This window comes from Gorilla gorilla, chromosome 2 (genome assembly GCF_029281585.2).
Source record: "Gorilla gorilla gorilla isolate KB3781 chromosome 2, NHGRI_mGorGor1-v2.1_pri, whole genome shotgun sequence".
Taxonomy (NCBI): domain Eukaryota; kingdom Metazoa; phylum Chordata; class Mammalia; order Primates; family Hominidae; genus Gorilla; species Gorilla gorilla.
Window position 1 is genome coordinate 207975001 of NC_086017.1, and position 19732 is coordinate 207994732.

Here is a 19732-nt window from a genome sequence, read left to right on the forward strand (position 1 = left end):
GGGGCGGTGGAGACAGTGTCTCACTCTGTCGTCCAGGCTGGAGTGGACCGACACGATCTTGGCTCACTGCAACCTCCACCTCCCGAGTTAAAGCGAATCTAGTGCCTCAGCCTCCCTAGCAGCTGGGACTACAGGCATACACCATCACACCTGGCTAATTTGTTTTCATATTTTTAGTAGTGACAGGGTCGCGCCATGTTGGCCAGGCTGGTCTCGAACTCTTGAGCTCAAGCAATCCACCCACCTCAGCCTTCCAAAGTGCTAGGATTACAGGCATGAGCTACTGCATCTGGCTGATAAATGAGTTTTAGACAGTTTCCACATAAAGCTCAAGTGGAAAAGAGTACCTGGCATATATAGCTCAAATGGTTTGGAAATAAAAACAATTTCCCCTTCCCTCTCAAGTTTCCTACCTTAAATTCTGTCAGAAAAAAAGAAAAAAATTTTCCCCAAAAAAATCAGGCAGAAATGAACAGAAAAATATAGGCTTAATAGAAGCAATATCACATTACTACTATATCAAAGAATAATTAAATCACAAGGACATATTAAAATAAACTTAAAAAGGCAGTGAATTTCATGCTAATTATGAAAGAGGCTAACAGGTATGATCTTGGATTATTTACTAAAAAGATCCTAATATACAGAACAAAAAAAGTAATTACTCATCTTTTAAAAGCCTATTTTCTTCAAAGTTTACATTCATAGGGTTTACTGATAATCCATCTCTTCCAATAAGAAAAAACTCATTTAGATATACTGTAAAAACGGTGTGTGCCTTTAAAGATTAGTTTATTTTAGGTTGGGCATGGTGGCTTATGCCTGTAATCCCAGTACTTTGGGAGAGGAGGCAGGAGGCTCACTTGAGCCCAGGAGTTGGAGACCAACCTTGGCAACATAGTAAGACTCCATCTCTAAAAAAAAAGAAAGAGAAAAAAAAAAATTACTTTGTTTTACAGTTGTAACTCAACTATTGAACTTTGCTGATTAATGTTCACAGCAAATAGTAACTTCCTAATTCATTATCTTCCTGCTTATAAGTATTATTATATAAGCATGTAAATTCCATATAAATTTATGTTAGCCCTAATGGTTTTTTTTTTTTTTTTTGAGACGGAGTCTCACTCTGTGGCCCAGGCTGGAGTGCAGTGGTGTGATCTCGGCTCACTGCAAGCTCCGCCTCCCAGGTTCACGCCATTCTCCTGACTCAGCCTCCCAAGGAGCTGGGACTACAGGCGCCCGCCACCACGCCCGGCTAATTTTTTGTATTTTTAGTGGAGACGGGGTTTCACCGCGTTAGCCAGGATGGTCTCAATCTCCTGACCTCGTGATCCGCCCACCTCGGCCTCCCAAAGTGCTGGGATTACAGGCGTGAGCCACCGCACCCGGCCAATGGTTTTCATTCAGGTGTTCTGAACAGTATTAACTAAAGATCTTGTTTTTGACATTTAAGCGTTGGAACTCCAAAACATCCTTTATGAAATGAAGTAGGAATACTCATTTGTCAATAATTACATCCTGTAATCAAAGAACAACCAGTTAAAGAAATTTCCAATAAACCAAGTGACAAAAGGATAATTCAAAATTATGTTAAGTACCCTTTCCTACTGCTCACACACAAAATTTCGATAATCTGAAGAAACAGATGACACATCTATTAGAGTAAGCTCTGTCAATCCTTTCATCAAAAGGAAATAGGCCAGCCAGGCATGGTGGCTCACACCTGCAATCCTAGCATTTTGAGAGGCCAAGGCAGGTGGATCGCTTGAGCTCAGGAGTTCAAGACCAGCCTGGGCAACAAGGCAAAACCCCATCTTTACAAAAAATACAAAAATTAGTCAAGTGTGGTGGCATGCGCCTATAGTCCCAGCTACTTGAGGCGCTGAGGTTGCTTGAACCCGAGAGGTGGAGGTTGCAGTGAGTTGAGAGCAGTAAGCAGAGATCACACCCCTACATTCCAGTCTGAGTTACAGAGCAAGACTGTGTTTTAAAAAAAAGAGTTAATTATCTTAAGAAAACTGGCGCACACAGTGGCTCACGCCTGTAATCCCAGCACTTTGGGAGGCCGAGGTAGGTGGATCACGAGGTCAGGAGATCGGGACCATCCTGGTCAACGTGGTGCAACCCCATGTCTACTAAAAATAAGAAAATTAGCCGGGCGTGGTGGAGTGTGCCAGCAGTCCCAGCTACTTAGGAGGCTGAGGCAGGAGAATCCACTTGAACCCAGGAGGCAGAGGCTGCAGCAAGCCAAGATCACACCTCTGCGCTCCAGCCTAGCGACACAGAGAGACTCCATCTCAAAAAAAAAAAAAAAAAAAGAAAGAAAGAAAACTTTTACCTAAACAAAACTTTCTATTATTGTTATACCTCGCTTTACAGTATGTGTATATATATATATATAAAATTGTCTCAATCTCAGACAACTCAGTTGTTCTATAAACAAACTTTAATCTGATGAAATGCATCAATTAGAGGGGTGGATTAAGTAGTACTGTTGTCCTTACACGAAAAGACTTGATTACTACATTATCTGAGGGTATCTGTACCAAGACTGTCAGCTACCAAGAATGGAAGGATGGAACAGAAAAAAGTGAATAAAGAAAATCATACTTTAGGAATTAGGAGCCATTATGAAATGTTAATCAATTAGCAATACAAACTATCTAAGCCAAGTTATATATAGGGCAATTCATTAGGAAAATATATTCATTTATCAAAACTATTTTTCAACACAATTGAGAAAACATGTTTTATACAATGAGGATAAATATGCTCTCCCAAAACAACTATGAATATTTGCTATTCAAGTTTCTGTATTAGGTGGTTTTTTGTTTTTATCTTTTTTTTTTTTTGAGACAGGAGGCCTCACTCTGTGTCATCCAGGTTGGAGTGCAGTGGCACAATCATGGCTCACTGCAACCTCAACCTCCCAGGTTCATGTGATCCTCCCATCTCAGCCTCCCAAGTAGCTGGGACTACAGTCGCGTACCACCACACCCGGCTAATTTTTGTATTTTTTGTAGAGACAGGGTTTTGCTATATTGCCCAAGCTGGTCTCAAACTCTTGGGCTCAAGCCATCCTGCTGCCTTGGCCTCCCAAAGTACTAGAATTACAGGCATGAGCCACCATGCCTGGACTTTTTTTTAAAATATTAGGTTTTCATACTGATTTCTGTTAAAAGTTTGAGCTATATTGGGAGCGAAATACATGGCCAACATTAACAGAAAAAACTCTACACGATATTATTTTTATTATTTTTTTGAGACAGAGTCTTGCTCTGTCACCCAGGCTGGAGTGTAGTGGCACGATCTCTGGTCACTGCAACCTGTGCCTCCTGGGCTCAAGCAATTCTTGTGCCTCAGCCTCCCGAGTAGCTGGGATTACAGGCGCATGCCACCATGCCCGGCTAATTTTTGTATTTTTTTTTTTTTTAGTAGAGACATGGTTTCACCATGTTGGTCAAGCTGGTCTCGACCTCCTGACCTCGTGATCAGCCCACCTCGGCCTCCCAAAGTGCCGGGATTACAGGCATGAGCCACCGTGACCAGCCTAGCTTCAAGCATTTGTCATAGCAACTCAAAACATTTCTGTGACAATGTAGAAAAATCTAAAATTGGGAAATCTGAACTTTACTGGGCTCTACTGCTACTTAATTGCTGTGTAGCTTGGGGAAATGGCTATGCCTCTGCTTCCTTATTGGTAAAATGTTGATAATGGCATCCGATAAGGTGTTTGTTTATTTGCTGCTGCCGTGAGGCACACAGGCCCTGCTGGCCACGGGCCAATCCTAGCAGAGCACCACCACACACTCCAACCAACCCCATCTCCCCGACTTCACAGAGCCTACACGGTTCCTTTGAGGATTAAATAAGCAAGACAGTACTCTAAAGAATTTAAAGTATGTAACTACAAAAATTTCCACTTCATACTTTTTCAGAGGCTTTCAGCCTTTCATTTATTTCAAAACCAGAGAATCGACCTAGCTTTGATAAAAATGCAACTACTTAATTTAGGCAATGGATAGCTCCTGACAACACATAATAAATTCATACTCTGTGTGTGGTCTGACAGTAGAGACACTTGCTGAACTGGTACTGGGCTCTTCAGCGATTCCTCCACCATCCAAAAACATAGTGACTGCCATTTCCAGATTATTGTTGCACGCTTCAAGCATATGTTTTCCTACACTTTCACTTGCACCTGAAACAGTAAAAAGACAGGAAAAACGTTAAAAAAAAAAAAAGACAGCCTCTTTCTTCAGCTCATATTAGAATTCCCAAGTAAATTAATAGTATTTTTCCCTTTTAGAATGAATGACTTTCTTGTGAAATACACAGAGCTAGAAAAAAAGTACACATTCTTGAAGTGAAATACACAGAGCTAGAAAAGAATTTAGCAGCATTAAAAAGTAATCATCCTTCATAATAAAACAAAAACTAAATAAAGCATTTTTTGGCCATTTCTTTGGCCATTTATTTAAATGGCCAAAGTATATATTTGGGAATAAGCTGAAAAAAGATAAAGAAAAATGAAAGACTACATTCTACAAAGTTAGAAATGCTTTGTTAGAAAGAATACATTTCGGTTAGCATTTGTGTTTCTGTTAAAAAGAAAGCATCAGGCTGGGCGCAGTGGCTCACACCTGTAATCCCAACACCTTGGGAGGCTGAGGCGGGCAGATCACGAGGTCAGGAGTTGGAGACCAGCCTAACCAACGTGGTGAAACACCGTCTCTACTAAAAACACAAAAATTTTCCAGGCATGGTGGTACACACCTGTAATCCCAGCTACTTGGGAGGCTGAGGTAGGAGAATTGCTTGAACCCAGGAGGCAGAGGCTGCAATGAGCCGAGGTCACGCCACTGCACTCCAGCCTGGGCAACAGAGCGAGACTCTGTCTCAAAAAAAAAAAAGCATCTTTAATACCAATGGCAAAGAAGTGAGATGGAACATTTTTTGTCTAAGACATAACTAAGTCAAAATCTGGTAAGAAATGTCAATCTTCATCATTTAAAAATGTCCCTATTACAAATGTACTCATTTGTAAATAAAGTAAAGCTAACAGAGTCTGCTAAATGAAATGTAAATTGGTAAGGTCCTTTAAGACAACAATTTTACAACATGTATTCCAGAAACAAAAATACTCATTCCTTTTTTGACTCAGTAATTTGGGCTTCTAGTCAAAAGAAAATAAAATCTACATAAAATACTATATGCATAAACATGTTCATACACATGTCCAGCATAGCTTCAGTTTATATTGAAAAGTTGGAAATAACATAAATGTCTAGTGATAGAATGTAAATTGAACATTTTCTGGCCATTAAAAAGCACCTCAAGCTTTCCATTTGGGATGATTTTTCTTCTATCTGAATTATGTCCCTTAGAATCTCCTTCTCTTGGTGGTAAATGCTCTTAAGTTTTTGTCTGCAAATGTCTTTATTTCGCTGTCATTCCTGACAGTTTTACTGGGTATTCCATTTCAAAGCTGACAGCTATTTTCTCTCAGAATATTGAAGACAGCATTCCAGTGTCCTCTGGCTTCTGTTGTTGCTGCTGGGAAATCAGTTGCCAGACTAAAGAAAAATGTTTTTATAGCAATCTGTTGTTTCTAGCTGCTTTTAAGACCCTCTGTCTTTAGCCTTCTGCAATTTCACTCTGATTTGTCAGGGTGATTTTATTTATCCTCTTTGGGATTCAATGGACTTCTACCACTTGAAGATTATCTTTCATCAATTCTGAAAAATTCCCAGTGATTTATATTTGATCATTGTCTCGCCCCCTCCATTCACACTTATTTCCTCTGTAACTCCAATTAGATGTATGTTACAACTCTTCACTCTAACCTTTATGTCTCAACCTTTCTTTCATATGCATGTTGTCTCTTTGAGCTCTCTATGGTGCATTGTGGGTAATCTCTTCAATGTTATCTTCCAGTTCACACATTCTCCCTTTAGCTGTGCCAATCTGTTTCTTCACTTGCTCACTGAGCTTTTGATTTCAGCTAATTTTTTATAAATAGAAGTTCTGTTTTTGTTTACGTCCTCATCTGCTTGATCATGTTTTGGAGATCCTTAATTCCTACTATTCCAATCTTTCATTTCTTCAAACATATTAACCCAACTTATTGGAATCACTAATCACTAAGGGAAAAAATAAATTTTCTACAGTTTCTATAGGTCACTGTTTCTTGTTTCTGCTGGATCTTGCTCACTGTGCCAGTTTTTGTGTGATTTGTGATTTTTTTTACTGTGATGTCACGTGCCTTGAAATTTTAATCTACAGAATTCTGAAGCCTGGGTTGAAGGTACATTTCCTCCTAAGAGGATATGATTTGACAGACTTTGCAAGGCACCCACAGGCACTACCAAACTGAGACCACTTTAAATACACTTCTGACTTGGAGGTTTTTCAAGACCACATGGGAAATGTGACTGTAACAATCTTTGTTATAAATTCTCTGTGAAGATGTTCATCTCCATACATCCCCTCCCCACTGCCAAGGTAGAAGCGTCCTACTCTCTGCTTTACGAAGGGGAGGAGCCTTCTTTCAGGCCCCTTTCCTTGCTAAGGCCCCAAGCTTTCTTTCCTGTGACCTATGAGTCTATCAAAAGAGAAGTTCAAAGCCATCCAGTGTGGACAGATTCCACCAGACCTGCTTTAAAGGTAGCTAATTTCTGCATTCTTCATTTTTAGCCTGGTGCTAACCAATAATGTATTTTAAAAGAAACTTTTTTTTTTTTTTTTGAGACGGAGTTTCACTCTCATCACCCAGGCTGGAGTGCAATGGTGCGATCTTGGCTCACTACAACCTCCACTTCAGGGTTCAAGCGATTCTCCTGTCTCAGCCTCCCAAGTGGCTGGGATTACAGGTGCCTGCCACCACACCGGGCTAATTTTTCTATTTTTAGTAAAGACAGGGTTTCACCATGTTGGCCAGGCTGGTCTTGACCTCCTGACCTCAGGTGATCCACCCACCTTGGCCTCCCAAAGTGCAGGGAGTGAGCCACCACACAGGGATTACAGGAGTGAGCCACCACACTTGGCCTAAAAAATGTTTTTTAAATACATACGTTCTTCAGCACTTTTTTTCTCAGCAGCAGGGTTATTCATGTTATCACTCTACATTATCCTTACTGCAAGAAATGGAAGTGCTAACTCTACTCTTAATGGCTCTCATTTGTTTTCTCTTCTGTACTACTGTCTCTAAGGCAAATCCTTAATACTTACCTCAATTACTTCAATAGGCAACTAACTGATCATTATTCCATTTTCCACCTTGCTGCAGAGGGTATGTTCCAAAATATAAGTCTCATTATATCATCCCTCTGTTTAAAATCACTTCATGGCAGCCGGGCACGGAGGCTCACGCCTATAATCCCAGCACTTTGGGAGGCCAAGGTGGGTGGATCACGAGGTTAGGAGTTCAAGACCAGCCTGGCCAAGATGGTGAAACCCCATCTCTACTAAAAATACAAAAATTAGCCAGGCATGTTGGCACACACCTGTAATCCCAGCTACTCAGGAGGCTGAGGCAGGAGAATCTCTTGAACCTGGGAGGCGGAGGTTGCAGTGAGCTGAGATTACACCACTGCACTCCAGCCTGGGCAATGGAGCAAGACTCCATCTCAAAAAAAAAAAAATCCCTTAATGGCTTTCTTCTGATGCCTGCAGTATAAATTCAAGACTTTATGATCTGGAAAGCCCTTTGTGATCAGGCCTCAGCTTATTTCTCTGGCTTTGCCTTTCTTCTTCCTCATCCTACACAGTTTACCATAGTCAAACTAAATTACATGCTTAGAATGCCCTTATCCTCCCCATCGTCCCCTCATCTAGTTCATGCATGCTGAAATCAACAGAAATGTTACTTTGTTGATCTGTGCACTAGCCTACCTGCCCATTCCCATCCCTGTGATAATGTTCTATTATATCCATGGATATACTACTAGTAAATGCTGGTTCATTTTCTGGCTCCCCCAAAAGAATAGAAGGTTCTTGAACAGAGGAACTGGTTTTCTTGCCTTGGTATCTCCCAGCACCTGGCATCACACTTTGCTTGCATGTGATCAATGTCTGATAAACTTAGTGATATCTCATAGTACTTTTAACTCATTAGCTACATACTAGAGAGAGGGAGTAGGCCTTAGTCAAAACCACTGGCAACCCTTTTATAACAATTTAATTTTGTACTTTGTGCATATACTTATGTTTTAAAATTAATTTATAAAGCAGTACGGTTATGCTGTGGAAATAAATAGCAAATGGATATGCTGGATTCATGGATTTAAGATAAATTTAAAGAGAAGTGAAAATAACAGGCTTCAAAAAACCAGCAGATGGCCGAGCACAGTGGCTCACATCTGTAATCCCAGCACTTTGAGAGACCAAGGCAGGCAGATCACCTGAGGTCAGGAGTTCGAGACCACCTGACCAACATGGTGAAACCCCTTCTCTATTAAAAATATGAAAATTAGCCGGACGTGGTGGCAGGCACCTGTAATCCCAGCTACTCGGGAGGCTGAGACAGGAGAATCGCTTAACCTGGGAGGCGGAGGTTGCAGTGAGCCAAGATTGTGCCATTGCACTCCAGCCTGGGGCACAAGAGTGAGACTTCGTCTCAAAAAACAAACAAACTAGCAGATGACATGGAGTAGCTATAGCCTTTTCTGATAGCTGATAAAGATATATATTTAAGGTGCAAATGAAAACAACCGAATAAACTCATTTCATAAAATATGACTGAAAAAAGGCGGCCGGCCAGGTGCGGTGGCTCATGCCTGTAAACCTGGCACTTTGGGAGGCTGAGGTAGGTGGATCATTTGAGCTCAGGAGTTCGAGACCAGCCTGGCCAACAGGGTGAAACCCCGTCTTCTACTAAAAATACAAAATCAGCCAGGCGTGGTGGCGGGTGCCTAATAGCTCCCAGCTATTAGGGAGGCTGAGGCAGGAAAATTGCTTGAATCCAGGAGGCGGAGGTTACAGTGAGCTGAGATCACACCACTGCACTCCAGTTTGGGTGACAGAGCGAGACTTTGTCTCAAAAAAAAAAAAAAAAAGAAAGAAAAAAAGCATGAATATACAACGTGTGTAATAATGTTAAATCAATAAATATTACCAAAGAAAGCACCGGATCATTTCACTTAAATCTCTACAAACGCACATAGTTGACAGTCAACTGTTTTTTTTAGTACCAGCTTATACCCATTAAAAAAGGCTACTATTAAAAAACAAAAAATAACAAGTGTGGGTGAGCATGTGGAGAAACTGGAACCACCATGCACTCTTGATGGGAATATAAAATGGTACAACTAGGGTGGAAAACTATGGAGATTCCTCAAAAAGCTAACAACAGAATATGATCCAGTAATTTCACTTCTGGAGATATACCCAGAGAACTGAAAGCAGGGTCTCAGAAATATATTTATATGCCCACTTTCATAATAGCATTATTCACAGTAGGTAAAACATGGAAGCCACCCAAGTATACATCAACACATGAATGGATAAACAAAAGTAGTATATTCATACAATGGAATCTCATGGAGCCTTGAAAAAGAAGGAAATTCAGACATGAATGAACCTTGAGGACATTATGCTAAGTGAAATAAGCCAGTCACAAAATTACAAACGCCATATAATTCTACTTATGTGAGACATTTAGAGCACTAAAAATCGAGTCAGAAAGTAGAATGATGGTTGCCAGGGGCTGGAGGAAGGTAGAATGAGGAACAGGGAGTTCTTGTTTAACGCGTATAGAGTTTCAGTTTTACAAAACAAAGAGTTATAGAGAGGGACGGTGGTAATGGTTACACATTATCAATGTATTTAATACCACTGAACTGCACCCTGAAAAATGGTTAACATGGGCCAAGCACGGTGGCTCACGGCTGTAATTGAGCACTTTGGGAGGCCGACGTGGGCGGATCACTTGAGGTCAGTTAGAGACCAGCCTGGCCAACATGGTGAAACCCCGTCTCCACTAAAAATACAAAAATGAGCCAGGTGTGGTGGTGGGCACCCGTAATCCCAGCTACTGGGCAGGCTGAGGGAGGAGAACCGCTTGAACCCAGGAGGCAGAGGTTGCAGTGAGCCGAGGTTGCTCCATTGCACTTCAGCCTGGGCAACAAGAGCGAAACTCTGTCTCAAAAAAAAGGTTAAAATGATAAATTTTGTTATATACATGTTAATACAATTTAAAAAATTGAAAAAACAAACACCCTTTTTGGGAAATTTAGAGAAAATCGCCTTTCATTTGGGGTCTGCCTTTTATCTAGGTATATATGGTAATTTAAGTTACACAGGACCAGGGAGGTTTTTCCTTTAAAAGAGCTTCATACATTACTCAAATTTGAGAAACATTCTTAGACCCTTCTTTCTCCCCCGAGTGAACATCCCATCAGTTAACCAAAGCGAGCTATAGTTCCTTCTAGTTAATACCACTCCTAACCAACCTTTTCTATGTCCACTGCTACAGTCTTAGTTCAAGCCCTCAACATCTCTTACATGAATTACTGTATCTCACACCTCATGGCCCCCTTTGATATAGAGTCATCCCTCCAGTATCCATGGGGCACTGGTTCCATGACTGTCCAAGGATACCAAAATTTGAGAATGCTCAAGTTCTTCATATAAAATGGTACAATATTTGCAAACAATCTATACTTTAAATCATCTCTAGATTACTTATAGCACCTAATACAATGTAAATGCTATTACATTGTACCTAATACAACGTAAACAGTTGTTATACTATAGAGAATAATGACAAACAGAAAAGTCTCTACGTGTTCAGTAGAGATGGAACAATGTTTTCTTTTTCCCTGAATATTTTGTTTCTTTTTTGCTGGAGTGCAGTGGTACGATCTCCGCTCACTGCAACCTCTGCCTCCCAGGTTCAAGTGATTCTCCTGCCTCAGCCTCCCAGGTAGCTGTTCTGTTGCCACCACCATACCTGGCTAATTTTTGTATGTTTAGTAGAGACAGGGTTTCACCATGTTGGCCAGGCTGGTGTTGAACTCCTGACCTCAGGTGATCCGCCTGCCTTGGCCTCCCAAAGTGCTGAGATTATTTACAGGCATACGCCACTGCACCCGGCCTTTTCCCTGAATATTTTCAATACGCAAGCTAAATTCACCAATACGGAACCCATGGATATGGAGGGCCAGATGTACCTTCAACACAGCAAAATAATGTAAGTTCAATTGTCTGTCTTCCTATTTCAACAGTTCTGTATCGCTGATTGAAAAAGTTTTAATCCCTCTCAAGCTGCATACAAGATTTGTTCCTTACCCCTCCCATGTTATATCCCTCTACTCTCATCTCACCTCTGTACCATTCCCTTCAGCCACATGGACCTACCGGCATCATCTAGGCAGTTCCCTTGGTAGGACTTTATAAAACCCTATCTTTGCATGATTTGGATAGTGGTTGGGACAACAAACCAAACACCCACCTTTCTGTTACATTCTGAACATTTCCCCTGCCTCCTCACTCTGAAGCAGGAACAAATATATACTTTTCCATTGAGTCATAATCTTTACCCTTGTCTCTGCTAGCTGCTCTGTCTCTCAGACTTTAAAAGCTCACTCAACTAGCGCAGATCTCACTTTTCTCATCCCAGTTACATTCTTCCTAAGTTCTCAGTGGAGCTGAACCAGAAGTTAAGTTGTAGTATATACAAATTTAACATTCTAACCATCAGAAAACACTTTAAAAAATGAAACATCGAAACAAAAACGCAAATGCAACTTTTTGAAGGAAAGGAAAAGTTCTAATATCCCCACAGCCAACCTTATGTAACTAAATACAAATTCTTGGGGCAAAAACAGCACAAATTTGATAAACAATTTCAAGACACATATGCTACCATATTCTTACTCATAAAACCTGAGGCTTTGTTTCAGTGTTTCCCTAATATTTGTACATTGCCTCCAGTTACATTGTGTTGTATTATCATACTTCTTTTTTTTTTTTTTTTTGAGACAGAGTCTCGTTCTGTTGCCAGGCTGAAAAGCAGTGGTGCGAATCTTGGCTTCCTGCAACCTCCACCTCCTGGGTTCAAGTGATTCTCCCACCTCAGCCTCCCGAGTAGCTGGGACTATAGGCGCACGCCACCACTCCCAGCTAATTTTTGTATTTTTAGTAGAGACGGGATTTCACCATGTTGGCTAGGATGGTCTCGATCTCCTGATTTTGTGATCCGCCTGCCTCAGCCTCCCAAAGTGCTGGGATTACAGGCGTGAGCCACCGCACCCAGCCATATTATCATACTTCTTGAATGCTAGACTATACAAGTTCAGCAGGCTGGGTGCGGTGGCTTACACCTGTAATCCCAGCACTTTCGGAGGCCGAGACGGGTGGTCACGAGGTCAGGAGCTCAAGACCATCCTGGCGAACATGGTGAAATCCCGTCTCTACTAAAAAATAAAAAAATTAGCTGGGCATGGTGGCGCGTGCCTGTAATCCCAGCTACTTGGGAGGCTGAGGTAGGAAAATCGCTTGAACCAGGGAGTCAAAGGTTGCAGTGAGCCAAGATTGTGCCACTGCACTCCAGCCTGGTGACAGAGCGAGACTTCATCTCAAAAAAAAAAAAAGTTCAGTGACTACTGTGCTCTACCATTTTAATTTAGACAGCAGCTGAAAATTAAAGGTTTCTTACAGGAAGACTACTTTCGGCTGCTTGTTCTAGCAGAGATGCACAATCTGTTAACATCTGCATCCCAATGAACCCTAAAACTAGCTTCTCAATGTATGGACCAAACTTTCTTTTCAGAGAATTAAGTGGCCAAGTTCACACTATTTTGGCTCTTGTCTAAGTGCTCACACCGCATTACAGCACCACAAAAAAGCAGAAAGAACATGTTGATGGTGAAGTGAAACTCACTTCTGCCATAACAGCAACCAATGCTGGCTACTTTCATTCACAAACTTATCTGGTCATAGGAAATTCAACTTACACCGGGTGCAGTGGCTCACGCCTGTAATCCCAGCACTGTGGGAGGCTGAGCGGGGGGCGGATCACCTGAGGTCAGGAGTTCAAGACCAGCCTGGCCAACATGGTGGAACTCCGTCTCTACAAAAATTACCCGGGCACGATGGTGGGTGCATGTAATCCCAGCTACTCGGGAGGCTGAGGCGGGAGAATTACTTGAACCCAGGAGGCAGAGGTTGCAGTGAGCTGAAATCGCACCACTGCACTCCTGCCTGGGCGACTGAGGAAGACTCTGTCTCAAAAATAAAAAAAAAAGGAAAAAGGAAATTCAACTTAAAAATGCCACTGCATACAAATATTGTTGCCACCCTTTCTACCACCCTTCATCTACCAGAACTCCAATGCCACTGCCAGGGGAACCATTTAGAGAATTTGTGGGTTCTGATGAGAATCAGAACTTGTGAAGTCAATCCTCAAGCAAGCAGGCCTGTCAACATTTTAGTCTGCCTAGCCCAAAAGTCTTTTCCTAAGTGCATATTTTTTTTCCACGTTATTATGCTACCTAAAATACTTCCAATTCAGAGATTAATTTGGGTAAACAAACATTCTATTTAAAAATATGAAGACTTACTAGAGTTAAGGATGTATCAATCATTTCATAACATAAATTAATTCAATCATATTGCCTTCTCTTAAAAGCGAGTAACAATACATTTAGAGTCGATATACAGAGGAAAAGGGTGTTGATTTAGAAGAAGAGGGATGTAAGTAGCTTTAGTGTCACAAGTGCCTTTTTGGGGAGAGGTAAGAAAGGCCTGCAGTACCACGTGAGGGCAACTTAGGGCATGAAAAGACACTGAACACCTGGAGCCACAGACACAGCAAGAAGTTAAAATAAATGTACAGACAGGCGTGGCGGCTCACGCCTGTAATCCCAGAACTTTGGGGGGCTGAGGCGGGTGGATCACAAGGTCAGGACCATCGAGACCATCTTGGCTAACACGGTGAAACCCCGTCTCTACTAAAAATACAAAAAATTAGCCGGGCATGGTGGCGGGCGCTTGTAGTCCCAGCTGCTGGGGAGGCTGAGGCAGGAGAATGGTGTGAACCCGGGAGCGGAGCTTGCAGTGAGCCGAGATCGCGCGACTGCACTCCAGCCTGGGAGACAGAGCGAGACTCCATCTCGAAAACTAAATACATCAATCAAATAAATAAATAAATAAATGTATAAAAACCTTTGCCTCCGCCCTGTCTTATGCCCAGTAACAAAGAGAAAATATTCTTCAAATTCCCTTCTGTACTCATGCTAAGGAGTACAGAAGATATGATTTAATAAGAGCCTGGAAACTACTCAGCTAAACCTGGGTTCGACTTCTACTTCTGTCATTCACTAGTGTGACTCTGAGTAAGATACTAATTTCTCTAGGCATCAGTTTCCTCAGTTATAAAATGGGGATTTATCAACTTCATGAAGTGCTACCATGAATTAAGAGAATTCAGCTGGGCGTGGTGGCTCACACTGTAATCCCAACACTTTGGAAGGCGGAGGCAGACAGACTGCTTGAGCTCACAAGTTTGAGACCAGTCTGGGCAAAATGGTAAAAAACAAAAAAAACAAAAAAAAAAAACCCATCTCTACAAAAAAGATTAGCCAGGCGTGGTGGCACATGCCTGTAGTCCCAGCTACTCGGGAGGCTGAGGTGGAAGGATTGCTTAAGTCCAGGAGTTTTGAGGCTGCTGTGAGCTATGATCATACCACTCCAACCTGGGTGACAGAGCAAAATCCTGTCTCTAAAAAAAGAAAAAGAAAAGAAAATTCACATTAAAGAACTTGGGATACCTCTTAATTAGCAGTTAGCTATTAATAAAGACTGGCCAGGCACAGTGGTTCACCTGAAGTCAGGAATTCAAGACCAGCCTGACCAACATGTGAAACCCTGTCTCTACTAAAAATACAAAATTAGCTGGGCCTGATGGTGGGAGCCTGTAATCCCAGCTACTCGGGAGGCTGGGGTGGGAGAATCGCTGGAACACAGGAGGCAGAGGTTGCTGTGGGCCGAGATCACGCCACTGCACTCCAGCCTGGGCGACAGCAAGACTCCATTGAAAGAAAGAAAGGAAGAAAAGAAGGAAGGAGGGAGGGAGGGAAGGAGGGAAGGAGAGAAGGAAGGAATGACGGAATGACGGAAGGACGGACAGACAGTCCCAAGTTTACAGTACTCTATACGTAAATGACATGGACGTATAAAGTGTGACTATATATAGCTTATGGAGAAATACATTTTTGACAGTAAACAGGCAGAGAAAGACATCTCAGTTTTCTTTTTCTCACTCATCTGATGCTATGAACATGTGTCTCATTCAAGTTAAACACTCATTTTTTTAAAAGCAGTACAATGAAGACAGCAAAAACCTATTACACTAGAAAAAAGTGAATGGTATGCATAGAGAACAACATGATACATGAAAGGGATCTGCTTCAAAGACATCTATAACAGCACTCCAGTGTGACTGAGAAGCACTGAGAGGTGATAGGGAGGCAGTAGAAAACTAAATACAAGTACAGTATGTATTCTAGAATTTCTAAAGATTCACAGGTCTATAGAGCTAAACATTAAAACAGAAAGGATTCTACAGAGAATGACATTACGACACAACAAATAAAACTATAGTAACGGAAGTAACAACTGTAATATTTTGGGGCAGATGATGTCAACACTCAGGGTCCAGAGTTAGAGGATAGGGAAAGACTATTTTGCCATCCTATCTACAATCTTCACACAATCATTTAATGCGAGAACCTAACCTTTAGGGAGCATATTCCTGAGATGGTGCTACCATACCACTGGTAACAATCTGAGGTCGAACGCGGTGGCTCACGCCTATAATCCCAGCACTTTGGGAGGCCGATGTGGGTGGATCACTTGAGGCCAGGAGTTGGAGACCAGCCTGGCCCACATGGTGAAACCCCATCTCTACTAAAAACAACCAAAATTAGCTGGGCCTGGTGGCGGGCGTCCACCTACTAGGGACGTCTCAGCTACTAGGGAGGCCGAGGTGGAAGAATCACTTGAACCCAGAAGGCGTAGGTTGCAGTGAGCCAAGATCACGCCACTGCACTGCACTCTGTTGCCTGGGCAACAGAGCAAGACCCTGTCTCTAAATAAATTAAATAAATAAATAAATAAGCAAACAATGTGACAGATGACTTCCATCTTTGGAGTCTGTCAGGATAGTGAACTGCAAGAGCGTTCCAAAGAAAGTACCACTACACATGCAGATTTTTTAAAAGGAAGCACATGCTAAATCTTGGTTAAGTCTGAACAAAGGCAGTGCTAGAAAGAAGCCCATGAAGCAAAGTATACCATCCACTTTCTTAAACAAAGCCAAGCTAAGCCATCTGTTCCCGTATCATCAGTTGTTCTTAGCGTATCACTTAGTGAATCATTTTAGAAACAGGAGCTAACTGAAAGATAATTAAAGGTTCCAGTGGTTCTTAGTGTCGAAGCACTAGAAGCATTCAGTAACATGAGAGACCATTTTTGGTGTTTCATGCCTGGGGAGTCGGGGATACTACTGGCATTTCATGGAGAGAGGCCGGGGTGATGTGGTGGACTGAAAAACGTCCTCCAAAAGACTACTCGAACCTTCATTTCAGACTTCCGGCCTCCAGAACCATCACAGAATAAATGTGTGTTAAACCACTCAATTTGCGGTAATTTGTCAGCAGTCAAAGGCAACTAAAAGTGTTAAACTTCTGGAATGGATAGAACAGTCCTACTGTAATTGCCAATAACACCACCACCGAGCTACACAGAGGAATATGAAGAAGTGAAGGTTAACTGAAAGGGAAGAGGAAAAGTAAGGAGGGCTAAATGATGTAAGTGAAGGAACAGTGATAAACAAGTTTAGTGAAGTTACACATTTTACCCACATTTTACCTATACACCCAAGAGGGACTTAACAATTTCTGATGGATCAGCTGTAAAGAATCTGGACTTCTATCTTACTACAGTTAGAAGAACATACTTTTTTTTTTAAGGGGGGGGGCTAATAAAACAAGTTTGACAAGTTTACGATTTAAACTATTCGCAAACTTGTTAAAAATGGGCTTTTTGGGACTGGGTGCAGTGTCTCACATCTGTAATCCCAGCACTTTGGGAGGCTAAGGTGGGTGGATCACCTGAAGTCGGAAGTTTGAGACCAGCTAACACCGCGAAACCCCGTCTCTACTGTAAGTAGAAACAAAATTAGCCAGGCGTGGTGATGCGTGCCTGTAGTCCCAGCTACTGAGGAGTCTGAGGCAGGAGAATCGTTTGACCCCGGGAGGTGGAGGTTGCAGTGAGCCAAGATTGCGCCATTGCACTCCAGCCTGGGTGACAGAGCGAGACTCCATCTCAAAAAAAAAAAAAAAAAAATTAAATTAAATTAAATTAAATTAAATTAAAAAACGGACTTATTTTGAGGCTCCAATATTGTAGGCAGCAGCAGGGTGGCTTAATCTAATCCAGTCATCTATACTCTATGACAGGAGTCCTACTTTGTTTCTCACCACATGAACCCCCTTCTAAAACATCCTTTATCTGTCCTTCTCTCCATCTGTTTTACACTTGCTAGTGAATGGCACCAAACGGCCTTACTTAACCCAGCTGTGGCACACAACTTATGATGGCCATTTTCATGCTGCTATCTCCTAGTTTATACTCTAATGCATATTGTCTACACTACTCTCAGTGCCAAAAGACGGACAGTGATCATCTCTTCACTACCATCCAGAAACCAAAGTATAGCAGTCACAGAGACTTTTAAAAACAATCATCATCATCCCTCTATAGAAATGATAGGGACAAGAGGTTACTTTTTGGTTCCACATTTTCCCGAGCAATGATACCAAAGTAAGCTAAACTATTTGCCAAGGATATGGGAGTGGATGACAGTTGTGAGAAATAAGCTGAAAATTTAACCTCAGTCTCTAATCCTGGAGTTTTTAAGCTTTCAAATATTGAAAACATTTTTAAATGCATACCAGAAAAAACCGAGTACAGAGAAATCGAATTACTAAGTTAGGGGATAGATAAGGCAAACATTCATTAGTTCACAAAAGGAACCAATGGTGCGGGAAGTAGTGCTAATGGTGGGAAATGCATGCGCCCAGGAGCCAAGATGCCAGAGTTCCAGGCCCTGTTCTGCCATCACCTAGGCCAGTACTACCCAAATGGTAGTCCTTAGACCAGCTATCTCTTACTAGTCTATGACAAGATAAAAATACAAATTCCCGTGGAAGCATTCAGAAACGTTTACAGCAATTTGAGAGAGTAATTTTATGTCTGTTGAATCTCATAATTAAAAGTTGGGGCTTGAAACATTTATGGATAGCGGCTGGGTGTTGTGGCTCATGCCCATAATCCCAGCACTTTGGGAGGCTGAGGCAGGTGGATTACAAGGTCAGGAGATTGAGACCATCCTGGCCAACATGGTGAAACCCCCCCCCCCCCCCGTCTCTAGTAAAAATACAAAAAATTAGCTGGGTGTGGTGGCGGGAGGCTGAGGCAGGAGAACAGCTTGAAACTGAGAGGTGGAGGTTGCAGTGAGCCAAGATCGCACCACTGCACTCCACCCTGGCAACAAAGCGAGACTCCATCTCAAACCAAAAAAAAAAAAAAAGATTTATAGATGGTAAGTTATTACATGAAAAATGCCCCGAATCATTAGTCACCTGAGAAATGCAAATTAAGACCACAATGACATACCATTACACACTTACTGAAATGGCTTTAAAAAAAAAGAAATGGCCAGGAGCGGTAGCTCACGCCTGTAATCCCAACACTTTGGGAGGTTGAGGCGGGCAGATCACTTGAGGCCAGGAGTTCAAGACCAGACAGGCCAATGTGGTGAAACCCTAGTCTCTAGTAAAAATACAAAAATTATCCAGGCAAGGTGGTGCACGCCTGTAGTCCCAGCTACTTGGGAGGGTGAGGCAGGAGAATCACTTGAACCCAGGAGACAGAGGCTGCAATAAATCAAGATCACACCACTGCACTCCAGCCTGGGTGACAGGGACTCCATCTCAAAAACAAAAAACAAAAAAGCCCAGGCGTGGAGGCTCACACCTGTAACCCCAGCACTGTGGGAGACCAAGGCAGAAGTTTAAGACCAACCTGGGCAACACAGGGAGACCTCATCTATACAGAAAATTAAAAATTAGCTGGGCATGGTGGTGTGTGCCTGTAGTCCCAGCTACTCAGGAGGCTGAGGCAGGAGGATTATTGACCCCAGGAGCTTGAGGCTGCAGTGAGCTATGATAACATGGCTGCACTCCACCAGGGGCAAGAGAATGAGATCTTGTCTCAAAAGAAAAAAAAAAAAGACAACTAAAAATACCAAATGATGGAAAGAATGCAGAACAACTGGAACTCTCTTTTATTACTATTTTTTAATACAGATGTAGGGGTCTCTCTTTGTTGTCCAGGTTGGCGTCAAATTCCTGGCCTAGAGCAATCCTCCCGCATCAGCCTCTCAAAGCCACTATACTTTCCAAAGTGACTTTGGAAAGTCACTATACCAGAAAGTCACAAATTATTTGTCAGCTTCTTAGAAAGTTAATATAACTATTATTATATGATCCAATAAACACACTCCTAGGTATTTATCAAAAGATATTCACACACTTGTACACGACTGTTTTTGGCAGCTTTATTTATAATGTCCCCAAACTGGAAAGTGTCCTTCATTTGATAAATGCATAAACAAACCACAGTATAAACATACAATGGTATACTATTCCCCAATAAATAGGAAGGA

General features: G+C 42.0%; 1 protein-coding gene across 3 annotated transcripts in view; it reads right to left on the reverse strand.

The window, feature by feature from the left end:
* The window catches only part of UBXN7 (UBX domain protein 7), a 104238-nt gene that overhangs the window by 55681 nt on the left and 28825 nt on the right, over positions 1 to 19732 (reverse strand). For all 3 annotated transcript variants that reach the window (XM_019024413.3, XM_019024414.3, XM_019024412.3), the window contains exon 2: positions 4054 to 4201. In XM_019024413.3, the coding sequence (XP_018879958.1) occupies positions 4054 to 4175 (122 nt within the window). In that variant the 5' untranslated portion in view covers positions 4176 to 4201. The remainder of the gene's footprint in view (positions 1 to 4053; positions 4202 to 19732) is intronic.